We start from the raw sequence: 14,315 nt of genomic DNA on the forward strand, positions 1-14,315 counted from the left end.
CATTTCCCAGCTCATTTCCCTCCCTGTGCGGTTTCAGGTGTGTGGCTGAGGGAAAGGACGTGTGGATAATGCTTTAATGCTTTTCTGTGTTACAGTTAACTCCAGGTGACGTACCAGTCCCTTAAAATCACTGTTAGTGAAATCTGCTGCAGCTACCTGGGGTAATTCTGCTTTGCAGCAGTGCCTGGGCCGTGCCTGCCTGGAGTGTGGCTGCTGGCTCTGTGCTGTGCTCACAGCAGCTCCCTCCTGATGGAGCCTGCTCTCACACCACCACATCTGGGGAGAGCTTTCTGTCCCTAAAACCTGCCATCACCAATGAATAAAACCACGGCAGGTTACCATGACTGGAGTCCACCAGACATTTATTTAAGTAGTTTTCTGTCCCTAATTGCCTGTTTCTCCTCTTCTCCAGAAGCTTTCCTCAACTCAATTTTGTTGATTCAGCTATTTTTCTGCTGTCTGAAGTATACAGTGAAACTTCACATGCTTTTTGTCAGCACAGTTGTTCTCAAAACTTCTTGTTGTTGTCCTACAGTTGATGGGTTCTTTAGTTCTGCAATGATCTGGGTTAGAGTCTTGAAGGAAAAGACTTTTTGGAACAAGATTTTGTTGCAAATTGTGTTTGTTAACCCAGATTTCCCTGGCCTGTCCTACAGTGCTGACTGCAGATAGCACAACTGCAGGGACAGTGCACTGCAGCGGAGAAGGAATGGGAATGGAGACCAATTATTGGGAATGTGTAGCTTGCATGTCGTGGGAGCTGAAGGGGGGTAAGAGCCTCTTAAATGAAAATTGCTCTTGGTGGAATTATAGCATGAGCAATGGGCTAGCCCAGCTCTGTCAGAATGATTTGGGTTTAAAAACACCTTACTATTAAAGGCGTTTAAGTTAACAAGATCATTCTGACAGAACTGGGTTAGGGAGTGCCTGCACACAGCTCTGCTGGCAGATAGAGGCAGGAGAGCCCAGCCAGGGCAGGCAAGTGGCACTTTGCAGTGGGCACTGAGAGCAGCATCTGAGCCACTGCCATGGCAGCATGGCTGATTACAGCCTCATCCCTCTTCATCTTGCTCTTGGGTGGAGAGCTGCCTCTTAATTTGACTGCTTTGTGAGTAAGTGAGTAATCTTTACACAAACGAATAATCCTCTGAGGAATAAGCGTTATTATTTATGGCAAGAAGTATTCATTCCTTTGAAGAGGAAAACACGAGCCTGCTGCCTTATCCAAGGTGATTTAAATCAGGTCCAGGTACAATTATATCAATTTAATAGATATGTACTGGAAACAGGATGGGTATGGAGCTAAGTTATGCAGGGAAGGATGACATCTGTATTTGTTGGATATGGTGTTTTGATAGCTCTTTCTGATGGAATTTAGTTTTGTTCTGCTTTAATGGCAAATTAAAAACCACAGTTCTCTTCTAAGTGAGAGGGATGGAGCAGCTCTGCTGGGAGGAAAGGCTGGCACAGCTGCCATTGCTCACCTGCACAGGAGAAGCTTTGGCTGAGCTCAGGGTGGCCTTGCAGGGCCTGAAGGAGCTGCAGGAAAGATGGAGAGAGACAATTGCCAAGGGCTGGAGGGACAGGAGCCAGGGAATGGCTGCCAGTGCCAGAGGGCAGGGCTGGCTGGGATCTTGGTGTGAGAGATGAGTAATGTGATGATTGACTCTCACAATTAACAGACAAACAGCATGTGTAGAGGTTTGGAAAAGTTTTATAGGTTCATAGTTCTGTTGTACCCCCTTGTGTGGTTATCAAGGGACAGCTGGGAGGGCTGGCTTGTCACTGTGGTGACATCTGAGCTCCAATCAGGATTTGGGAAGAGATCTCCACCACTGGACAACAAAGAAGGGGCCCATGGACAGAACTTTGGGAGGGGTTAAAGGGTTAAAAGGCCAAATCTCCATTGTGTGGGTGAGCACAGGGTGGGGAAATCCTCTGCTACCAGAGCCAGAACCTTTTTCTGTATTCATTCTTCTGTTGTATTTTTGATAAGGTTTAATAAACCTTTCTAAATTATGAAAAGTGAGTGACCATTTCTGACATTGGCAATGAGCAATTGTTCCCTGTGAGGGTGGGCAGGCCCTGGCACAGGGTGCCCAGAGCAGCTGGGGCTGCCCCTGGATCCCTGGCAGTGCCCAAGGCCAGGCTGGACACTGGGGCTGGAGCAGCCTGGGACAGTGGGAGGTGTCCCTGCCATGGCAGGGGTTTGTCACTATAGGACACAAAACAACACAAGTGCACACACCACTGCTCTCAGGGGATGAAAAAAAAGGGAAGTTTATTTTCTGACTCCAACATTTATAGATTTCCAAAAGTGGCAGTGGATTGGAGGATGACAGTGCCACCTCTCCAATGACACTGGACAAACCAACAGTCCATCAAAGTTTTCCTCCTCCATAAAAGAATGCAAAACAGGGAGTTATTTACAGAAAGTGTGTGAGAAAGTTCTCTACAAGAATGTGAACATCAGAAGGCTTAGAAAACCTTAAAAAATCAGGGTGACAAGAGGTGGCACTGGATGGGTTTAAAGGTCCAACCCAACCCACTCTGGGATTCTCTGAAGAAGAGTAAGAAGAATTCCTACAAGTGTGACTGGAGCATTAAGGCCTTTCATTTCTGTTACTGAAAACATAAGGCTCTGTTGTGCTGCCAAGCAGGGATGAGAGAGGCAAAGATAATCACTCTGCCCACTGTGGGAAGGCTTTGCCTCATTTTGCTGGTTTTTGGTAGGAAAGAACCTTCTCTGAGTCCTTGGGAAAGGGGACAAGGAAGCAAAAGTTGTAGTGTGGCCAATACCTAGAGAGGTAAGAACAAACCTAAAAAGTGTAAGAAACAAGAATAGTGTGTAGAAAAAAATAAAAAATCAACAGATGTTCTCCACCTGTGAGGGCAAAGAAAAAAAAGGTAAGAAATAGCACTGGCTGGCACTCTCTAGGTGGTCATTAAATGAAGGCATCTCATCAATTATTTGAGGTTGCTTGTATTGTAATGAGATTTGCTTATATTAAATTAGCATCTAAGATAGAAATTGCATATTTAATGTATAAAATATAGTGGATCCTGAAAATTCTACCAAAAAAAAAAAAAAAAAAAAACCCTTTTGGGCAAAAACCATCAGGTTTTCTTTTGGTATCTCTGGTGTAACTCATTTAAAGAAAGCAGTGCCCAAGGGTTTTATTTTACCTTAATAACAGTTATTTAGTAACTCATAAAATCCATCACAATGAAATAGTGAGGTCAAAGGGCTGAGATGCTGCATATCATCACTGCAAATGAAATAATGAAAAAAATATTCCTGCAGTTCTTAAAACAAACCTCCATGTCTCTAGTGTAGAGAACCACTAGAGTAGCTCTAAAATCTTTTAAACTGAGATCATGGTGTAAATCAATGCACTGGCATTGTAATAAAGTGGTTTATTTAACCAGATGAATATTCTGTGCTTTGAAAATGAAAAAAAATATTTTTTGTTGTTTTTTATGATCTTACTTTTCTTCTTTCTCAATGGGAAGTTTATACCTTCAACTACTTTTATTAACTTTATTAATCTTTTTAACAAATTACTGCATGCCAGTGGTCAACTTTTAAAGCTACAAGATGATTTTAAAGTTATTGTAGTGAAATAAACTCTGCTTATTAAAGAAGTGCTTCCCTCCACTCATGCACAAAATGAGCTTTCTATCTCTGTAAGTGTCCAGTGCCACACCTGGCTCTCTCTCTGTGCAAGGGATGAGCTCCCAGCTGTGACCTGCATAGATCTGAGCTCCAGAACAGGTCCCAGGGTGCATGACAGGGTTTTCTGAAGCTGTGTGCTGGTGCTGTCCTCCTGTTAGCTTATAAACCTCTTGGTAATCACTTGGGGTTGTACTTGTACAAGACTTACACACTCCATTGCTGAGTTTTATGAGTAGAGTTCCAACATGCAAGCTCCTGTGAACGGAATAATATTTTTTTAAAACTCTATCAGCACACAGAGTGGAAAACAAACCACTCAGCTTTATCTGTGCTTCTCTATAGCCTGTGCATGGAGAACAGCATTTATGAATACAGTTTTAAGTTTTTGAGGACATAAGGCAGTTGTTTGAATCTGTGCTCCACGACATAGTGGAGCATTTGCTTTCATCTATTTGCTACATTAAAGACATTCTTTATATTTTAAATATCACTTTCCCCTCTCAGGCATGAATTGAGAACTAAAGCTGTTTTGTAAACAGCTTTGCTGGATTAGAGTTGAATCTGGAGCTGTATATACCCAACAGTGTGCAGGGAAACCACTCAGAACATCACTGAAGTTTTGTTTAAGGCAACAGCCCAAGGCCATCTGAAAATGTGGAGATTAAAAGCAAAAATTATACTTTTACACACAAGCAAAATCTTGATGAAGGTGGAGCATTGTCTCCAGCCTGGGCCAGCACAGGAGGGACCTGGAGCTGCTCAGAGAGCCCAGAGGAGGCTCCAGGATGGGCAGAGGGATGGAGCAGCTCTGCTGGGAGGAAAGGCTGGCACAGCTGCCATTGCTCACCTGCACAGGAGAAGCTTTGGCTGAGCTCAGGGTGGCCTTGCAGGGCCTGAAGGAGCTGCAGGAAAATGGAGAGAGAAAATGGCCAAGGGCTGGAGGGACAGGAGCCAGGGAATGGCTGCCAGTGCCAGAGGGCAGGGCTGGCTGGGATCTTGGCAATGAGGAATTGTTCCCTGGCAGGGTGGGCAGGCCCTGGCACAGGGTGCCCAGAGCAGCTGGGGCTGCCCCTGGATCCCTGGCAGTGCCCAAGGCCAGGCTGGACACTGGGGCTGGAGCAGCCTGGGACAGTGGGAGGTGTCCCTGCCATGGCAGGGGTGGCACTGGATGGGTTCAAGGTCCCTGCCAACCCATTCCATGATTCTGTGAAATACACTCCTGAAGGGCCTCATGCTTCTCTTCTTTTTGTTGCTAAGAAAAAGGTAATTCTGGCTTCACTGGAATAATTTTGCTGTCATTCCATACTCACCTCTTCTTTAGACCATGGCATAACCTGAGAAGGGAAAGTGCTACTGTGCCTCATCTTCTGGCGTTCCTTGATTTCCAAGTCTGCCTTTACATATGGCTTTTATTTTGTTATCATAGACAGGTTCAAGAGCCCTGCCATCCCCTCCTACACATCTAATCCAGAGGATTACAATTTACCTGCTTGTCACTTCTCAAACTTTCCTATTAGCCAATGTGTAAATTGCTGGGCCACAGATTTAAAATGCCTTCCATCAGCTCCCAGCCACATACATGGTGTTCTGCTCCCAGGAATGGGGCAGAAAAGTAATTTCCATTTGGTAAAGAAATCTGGGGACAATCCCACCTCCCTGCATTGCATAAGGTGTGTGTCGTGATTCACTGACAGTGCCTAAATGAGAGTCTGTTTCTCAAATAACTCTTACAAGGCTCCTGCAGTCCAGGTTGAGCTGTGGAGTGTAGAATTCAGGGAGCCTGTGACGCAGGGAATGATTGGTATCTGACTCCATGCTTCAGAATATTGAACAATTGCTGTATTAAACTATATTACGTTATATTAATACTATATTATAACTATATAAAGAGTTGCCATACTACAAAGAATACTAAAGAAAAACCCATGACTGTCTGAGACAGCCAGGACACAGCTTTGATCCAACTGGCCAAGGAAACCAAACAATTCTCACCAGAATCCAATTACCCTTCACAGGTAAACAATCTCCATAACACATTCCACATGTGCAAAACCAACAGGACCAGCAAGCAGAGATAAGAATTGTTTTCTCTTCTTCTCTCTGAGCTTCTCCAGGAAAAAACCTGGGAGAGAGAGTTCTGTCTCTCTGTTCAGAGAATGTGAGTGCCACAGTGGAGAACTTTATCCTGCTCAGGAGTTCCACACTGATCACATCCCTCTGCAGGACTGGGATGTGCCAAAGTCCCTTTGGGTTTTTTTCCTTTTCCCTGCACTGCCCAGCTTTGCTGCCAGTGCTCAGAATCTCGCAGCTTTGTGTGCTCTTGGCTTGTGTAACTGTGCTCCTCAAGGGGCTGCTTCGCTCAGGGGTTTAATGGCGCGGGGTGTGCATTGCTGATATTCCTGATGTGCCTTGGACTCGTTTGCCTTAAGGTATTGCTGAGCACACAGCTACCGTGAGGACAGCCCAGTCACAGCGAATCTTCTGTATTAGTGTGAGTGGATAGGACCTAAATTTGATTGGAGTAAATGAAGAGTAACAAGCAGGAAGTCTGGGGGAGGAACCGAGGAGGGATGCACTGAAATGAACTTAATGCTTTCTAAGGATTGAGAGTGGCAGTGTGAAAACCAAATATCCTGTTCTTTCTTCAACCAAAAATGGTTCTGGAAGCTTCATATTGTTTTATGTCGTTTATTTCATTTCTTTTAGAAGTCAGGCTGTGGAGATTAATTAGAATTGTTTTCAAAAATCTTCTTGAATATGAAGTGCTTTATTATTATTTGGTCTTGTTGATAAAAAGAACTATACCAACTTGTGCTGGAAGTGTAAGGAGGTCAGTCATGCCCACTTGGGTCCTTTTCTCTGAGGGGTTTTTGAGGTTTGTACACAAAGTGGTTTTTCACCCAGAAACAGTCACTCTAAAAAGAAAAGAGTACATTACATCTTGCTCTGTTTAAGCCCTAAAAAGGACCCTTAAGTTGTGTTTTCAGTTTCTGCCCCCCATTTTGAATTTAATCCTGGATGTTGGTTGAAGATACTGTCATTTTCTCCTTTTTGCAGTGGTTCTATTTCTCCTGTGTTTTGATTCTTGCTCCATTGAAGAAATAAGAAAAATCTGTCTCCTGGCAGGCACAGGCACCCACTCATGCAGTCAGATATAAAGAGGATCCCATCTGAGCAAAACCAATCACTTTGACTGAAATTTGGCTGTTTCTCTCTTTCAATACCTTCTACCCCCAAACATGCCCTGGAAATCTCTGTTTAACATGTAAGCAGCAGCAGTGAACTCCATTTAATTCCCTGGACTGAAGAGGCATTTCAGAGGGTGACTGATGCATCCCATCATTAGACTGTTTGTTCCTCTTCCTTTTCTGGGATTAAGAGAATGTCAATACATTTAAAGCCTCTCACTTCTCTCACATTTCCCCCAAAACTTGCTCTCAAGAGCTTGCTGTATTCTCTGATTCCTTTATTTCCACCCCAGTTGGCAGTGAGGCCTATAAAGCTCCAGGTTCTCCTGTAATGGATATTCCCTCATTCTGGATGCATTGTCAAAGCACTGCACTATTAGCTCACCATTCTTCCATGCTGCTTGAGAGATTGAGTTTCACTAAGGTAGCAGCTCCTCTCCCCTTCTAACAAGACAAGTTTCTCACAGTTTCGGGTTTTCATGCAACAAATTTCACAGTTGCTTTGGCAATTACTGAAGTTTAAAAAAATACTTTCTACATTGTTTGCTTTTAAAAGAACAGCTGACTTTTACCAGTCGTATAAAAGGTGTTCTGCATGTTTCATGTAGAGGGATAGAATATAAGAAAATAATGATAGTGTGGAAAGTAATCTTACCCCTAAAGAGGTGCAGCTGGGTCAATTATCAAAGATTAGGAGCAGGATTGACTTTAACAGGCCACAGCTGTAAGCAATGAGAAGAAGAGTGCTATAAAAGAGTGGGGTGGCTGGGTGAGAAGGGAATTGGAGTCAGTTGGCTGCTTTGTGAAGAGGAAAGAGTCAGTGCTCTGAGGAGGTGCCCACGAGAAACACCAAGAAGGTATGGGACTCTTGTGATAAGGAGACACCAGTATGGAACCCCTGCAATAAGATTATGACAGCTTTATGCCATAGGTGTGTATGAACCTTAAAAAAGAACAGCAAACCACCCCATCCTTCCTCCCCTCCAAAGAAAAAAAAAAAAATCAAAGCTCTCAGGATTTTCATAAACATGCAATACTAGGAATTAATCTTAAAGTAGAAGAAAACAAGCCTCAATCAAGTGTAAACTTCAGAATAGGCATTCCTACTCTCTTGTATATAGTGGTTTCTCCTGAGATTGTATGAATCAAAGAAAATGGATCAAGACCCTTTCCAGGTAACTCCATAACCCTGTAATGCAGCCCTTCTGTCTGAGCCACATCCCATCTAGTTTTCCATTTCTGGGTTTGCCCATTCCTCTGGCATCAGCCCTGCTATGTTAACTTGCCTTTCCATTTCAAGGAATATTTACTCTGAGATGAAATGTGGTGTGACCTTTTAGTACATCAAAGGGTGGGCAAGGGAAGAAAGACAAAATGCTCCCAAGTGTCCATCTAGGAAAATGTCTTTGAAATGAAACATGACTGTGTGCTTTCTCTGAAAGTGAAGGAGAGACAGCGAGACCTGTAGTGCAGATGTGCATAAATGAGTTTCCTTAGTGATCTGGTTTGGGAGTCATGGATTTCACAGAGGATTTAGCAGTGCTGTTTCTGCTGGGCTGTGCAGGATTTGCTGGGCAGTGGTGCTGCTGCAGAGAGGTGATGTCTCAACTGACAATAGGCTGCTGGAGCCTTGTACACTCAGGAGAAATTTGGGGTTTTTTTCCTTGTAGAGAAAAGGAGAATAAGAATGCAAGAACATGATTTAAATTTACTTATATGACAGAATATGTGTTTGTAATTGACCACATTAACAGTGCAGGGTAGTGGGAAGGTTGGCAGCTTCTTCAGACCCTCAGATGAACTGCAAGATCCCAGAATGGTCTGGGTTGGGGGGGACCTTCAAGGTCCTCCACTTCCACCTCCCTCCCACACCTTCCACTAGCCCAGGTTGCTGCAAACCCCATCCAATTCTTAGGCCTGAATATTTTCCTAAGTGTGTGTAATCATTTATCTGGGTCTTCTCTCGGTGTTTCAGGCAACGAAAGAATACACAGAATCAATTTAGCTATGCAATAACGTTATGAACTACAAATTTAAAACCTAACATGGCTTATTTATGATGTAAAAGTAAATAAGATGTTTCAGAATGCTTTCCTAAGCTCTTTAGTCACTGATTTGAACTTTCTTTTTTTCTTTCCCCCACCAGGAATCTTTAATGACTGGAAAACTCAATGGATCATGTTTTTCTCATCTAAGCTATTTTTACATTGACTGTGCTGTAAACACATGGAGGAGCTGTAAGTAAATGTTCTGTACTGCGTGATGAATTGGATTGCTACAGTCTGGAGGAAAGCAAAATAATAATAATTTCATTTTTGTGGTGATTTGCGTAGCGTGTGGTACAATGCCAGAAAGACTAACGGAAATGCTCATGGATACATGGACTCCATTAATAATATTATGGATTACTGTCCTTCCTTCCATTTATATGGCTCCAATGAATCAATCTCAAGTACTACCAAGTGGATCCAGTACAGGACTAAAAAGGCTAAATGAAGAACAAAGAGTTTTGCACCGTTCCAAGAGAGGCTGGGTTTGGAATCAAATGTTTGTATTGGAAGAATTTTCTGGACCTGAACCAATCCTAGTTGGCCGGGTAAGGCAAGATTTGGTTTTTTTCTCTGAATGTGTAAATGTGTGTTGTGAGAAGGTCCTCAGTCATTCAAGCTCTTCTAAGGAATTTCAGACTGAGGTGCTTTGATATTCATAGATTTGTGCTTTAAATGTATCTGACTGTAAGGACATGATTTCCTAGTTAGCTAATTTGCTATTTCCAACAAAAATATGCATTTTCCATTTGTCAAAAAAACCCCACAAGTGTGTTCACATTCTTTCTTTTGTTCATTAGTCACCACTCCTCACCCCTGTCAGCTGAATATTTTTTACCAAAGCAGCTCTTTGCAATATGTTCCTGTGCATTCCTAAAGATTGTTACACCCATAGGTCATGTTCAATCTCCAGTCTGATGAATCAGGTTGTTTATGCTCTGAAGATTTTTAGAAAACAAGAACAAAAAAGGAAAGTGTGGACTGTACAGCAAATTATGAGGTCCTAATTTATATGGAGGTCTATGCACGCATATGGAATAACATTATTACCATGGATATTTTAATTTATTTTCAACGTTAGGAAGATAACACAGGGCAATATATCATATTTTTCAGTGTCACAGCTTTTCTGCTGCCCTAAAGCTTTGCTTGTTGCCATGCATTAGTTTATTGTGTAGCTCAGGGTGTTACCTCCAGTCAGTGAATCAGCCTTGCACTTGTATAAGCCATCTGTATCCATCAGGGATGAATTAGCCTCAGAATTATTCTTAGAAAAGAATGATCTGCTCATAAAGGCATGTTTGGCAGTGAGCAGGTATAAATACGTTAATTGTTTATCACTAAAGTTCAATTCCCTCTGAACAACCAAGTGCATTATTGCCTTACTAGCTGGCTACTGAGGTTGAGTAAAGAAAAATCTAGACAAAATGATGGATAAGAGTTAATGTCATGGTAATCTTGGAATTTCCATGGATAAATGAATATCATATAGTATAATACAGGGACTGTCAATAGCTCTATTCTATTATTGAAGAGAACAGAGATCAAGTGCATTCCCAAATCTTCCCTAGGGTAGCCACTTTCCAGGTGAGACAGGGTCAGAAGGTGTAATGAGCTTTCTATGCAGTGGCTTTTGGTGCTGTGTCAATTTACATTTATATCAGCTATTTGGTATCTGCTCTCATTTGTTTCTCTGGGGTTAGTAAGGTATCTCAATTTCACAGAGACAGCAATGTGCATATTTCACATCTTAAAATGTTTTATTCAACCTATTCTTTCTGGAATATTTTAGTCGAGCTTTTAAAATTATTTTGAGTAGCTGGGGAGAATCCTGGGTTTGTACTTTGTGGTATTTTGATTTTCAGGATATATTCAGATCTAAATATTTCTACTATTTTAAGGGTTTTTTAGGTGGTTATAATATCCTGAATTGTTTGAGTCATTGGTGAATAGAAGTGGGTAGGTTAAACTAAGCCAAACCAAGGAAGACATTATCCCGTCTTCTGCTGGCATCTTAAATAGAATTAGCTAAAATGCTGTGACACTCTATTTGTTGAGACTGCTGCATAATTAAAACACTGCATGTTATAGACGGAAATGAGCAAGAGGCAAAGTTTGTTCCCATAGGGAGGAATTTTTGGTTTATTCATTAGAACATAGACATAGAATATTTTTGGAATTCTTCTCTCTATTTTTTCCTCCCTCTCCAGAAAAAAATCATCCATATTTCTGACTTATTTTTCTTTCCTAAGGCTTGCGAGTATTGAGAGTGCTTTCAGGCTGGTGGGAGCAGAGGTACTCCACAGCTTTCAGAGCTGCTCTTAATCCTTCCTGACTGGAAAGCAGAGACTCCCTCAATTATACTTCTTGGCAATCCTTCCCAAAACTTAAGGGTGTACAGAATGTCACAAGCAAAATACTTTCCTTCTCTGTGAAGTTGGGCTGTGATTTGTCCTCTGTCACCCTCATTGGTTTCTTATCCACTGCAATTTAAAAATGACCTCCTTTTCAGAACTTGCAGTGGATTTGCACTTACCTGGTTCCTCCTCCTGGCTTTTCCACTTGCACTCTTCCTCCAGCCTCCTGAGCTTTTCCCCTGCCAAAGGATTTGCACACTTGGGGTATCTCCTGCATTCCAGGACTTTATTAACTATTTTTTCTGCCCTATCACTTACCTTGATTTTATTTTTTCTTTTTGTGGCCAGACTTTCAATGAAGGACACTCAGTAAAACAGGATATAGCGAGTGCAGAGAGGCTTAACATTGTGGAGAGAGTGGTATCAAATGTCTGCCCCATTTTTGCTACATTTTCTGGATATAAATGGGCTTTTGTCCTATTACAGAGTCAGTATTGCTTGCCATGTGCTTTTTACACGTTGAAAGTTCTAGTATAATCTTCAAACAAATCTTTTATTTTGTGGTTAATTGCTTCAAAGAAAACATTCTAGAAGCAAGCCTAATTATGTAGATCTTTGTTGCAATTTTTGTCTCTACGTTGCTGTAGAGTGTACCTGGTGCTTTTCATAGTCATGTATGTTTTGAACAAACATTTAATCAGGTGCTTTGGAGAATGAACACAAAAATAAGTTTTGCACAAACAGAAACAATACACACACAAGCAGAATTTGTTTTATGTTCTCAAATGTACCTTTAAAACCCACTGAAAATTCAGCTCTTAAGAGCTGCTCAGAATAGAACTGATATTTAAATAATGGTTTTCATGTTAGTGGGTGGAAAGGCACTGAATAGAAGCATTTGGTCCTAATGGAATTGATGGAATTTATCAGCAAAATAAAACTGAAAACTGAGATTAATTTTATAGGATACAAACAGAACACAAATCACTTTGCAAATGAAAGCTTGAATGCAGAGACTGTGAGTTCCTCCTGTTGGTTGGAAAGGTCTGATACCAAAGTTTGTGAAGTGCAGGGAAATGTAGCAAGACAGGATTACAGAGGTCTCTAGTATCTTTTCTTAAACTGCTCAATTTTTCCAGGGGAAACAGCTTCCAGAAATAAAGACTTCTCTCTGGAGTTTTAAGTGTTGCAATGCAACTGCACACACTTCAAAGGGGCTTGTTCATTGCTGTTCTGCATGGATATAGAGTAATAAACGCATTCCCAGTGTATTTGCTCTAATAAATGAAGTAAACTGGGGTGAGACTAATAGGAGGAATTAATGTGAACACCTTTTAAAGTGTGGTGTCTTTCTTCAATGGCTCGAGTAAAGGACCGGAGCAAATCTTTTGCTTTCATTCTTGAACCTCTTAGAATGAATTTGAGCAATATGCACTTTTAATGCCAATTTTTGTCATTATGTTTGGTAGGATCAAGCTCAAAATGAGCAACTCTACTCGAGTTCGCACATCTATAAAGAAGTGCTTTCTGAATTTATTTCCTATAATTTCCTGAAATTTCCTATAAAAAGCAACAAGTATTCTAGGTTTTAACTTACTTTTTTGGGGCTATATTCATATGGCACTTATTTTGCCACATGGTATTTTCAGAGAATCATGGAATAGAATATCCTGTGTTGGAAAGGATGCACAAGGATCACCTAGTCCAGCTCCTGTCCCTGCCCAGGCCTGCAATAATCCCCGCTGGGCATCCCTGGTGTCCAAACCCTCGTGGAGCTCTGGCAGCCTCGGGGCTGTGCCCATTCCCTGGGAGCCTGGCCAGTGCCAGCACCTCTGGGGGAAGCAGAACCTTTCCCTGATTTTCAGCACAACCATCCCCTGGCACAGCTTCATGCTCTGTGTCCCTCCTTTGCACATTCTCTTTATGATTTATATCATCCTTGTTAAATTCTATATCCTGATTCATTCCATATCATTCTGATTTATATAATTCTTATTTTAATAAATCCCACATTATTTTGATCTGCACATATATAAAAATGTATAGGTGCATTTTGAGAAACCTGCAAAATAACCTTTTTTGTGTTCATGCAACACACGTCAGATGAGTTTGGGTTTACTCCCAGCAACAGAACACCGAGTGACAGATTTGCAAATACCCTTTTGTACTTCATTTCTTTTTTTCCCCCCTTCACCCACAGAAGCAGGTACATACTTTACAAAGCTTCTGTGTCTCCTTTAGAAGCCTCCCCACCCTGCTCAGGGCTGTCAGCAGCTTGCAGCCTCCCCGTGGCTGACAACCTCATTCAAGTGTAGAGTGATATGTCTTGTGACACTGCGTGCTGTCCCTGAGGACTTGATTAGTTGGGTAGAACTTCCACTTGCTATACACTGCTGCATCTTCTCCATCTCCTCTGCATGCTCTTCCAGCACCGCGGCAGATGTGCTGCGAAATCTGGGCTCTAGCAAATGCCACTGTTCTTTCACAGGAGACAGCCTCTGAATCCACAATGACATAGGTAATAAAGTGAAAAAGCATTAGGAGGCTGCACTTGGGGTACTGCAGCTCCTGTTTTATGGAGCATGTGTTGTTTGTGATGCTCTAAATGGGTTAGGACTTGGTTTAAGAGACGTTTTTTAAGCAAAAATCTGGCATAGTTACTGTAATAGCAGTTGTTTGTAATTAGAATTATAGAATGTCCTCAGGTAGAAGGGATGCACAAGGATCATCCATTCCAGGGGGTCCCTGCAGACCCCCCAGCAATCCCCTCTGTGCATCCCTGGTGTCCAAACACTCCTGGAGCTCTGGCAGCCTCCAGTGCCCATCCCTGGGAGCCTGGGCAGTGCCAGCACCCTTCCTGTGTCATCTCCCCGGCTCCTTGTTCCAGCCTGTCTGTACACCCAGGCTGCTCCATCCATGGTACAGAATCTGGCCCTTTGTTATACCTCACAGTGCATGGAGAGAATGAAAGAGGCAATGAAGGCTACAAAAGTTGTTTGTTTGTGTTTATGTTCTCTGGCTTACTGATAACTTAATCCAAATTTAG

The 14,315-nt window shown here is 42.1% G+C and overlaps 1 protein-coding gene across 1 annotated transcript in view; it reads left to right on the forward strand.

Moving 5' to 3' along the window:
- The window catches only part of CDH8 (cadherin 8), a 165,589-nt gene that overhangs the window by 7,660 nt on the left and 143,614 nt on the right, over positions 1–14,315 (forward strand). The window contains exon 2 of the mRNA XM_058033963.1: positions 9,011–9,460. Within this exon, the coding sequence (XP_057889946.1) occupies positions 9,209–9,460 (252 nt within the window). The 5' untranslated portion in view covers positions 9,011–9,208. The remainder of the gene's footprint in view (positions 1–9,010; positions 9,461–14,315) is intronic.

This window comes from Melospiza georgiana, chromosome 14, assembly GCF_028018845.1.
Source record: "Melospiza georgiana isolate bMelGeo1 chromosome 14, bMelGeo1.pri, whole genome shotgun sequence".
NCBI classification, from domain to species: Eukaryota; Metazoa; Chordata; class Aves; order Passeriformes; family Passerellidae; genus Melospiza; species Melospiza georgiana.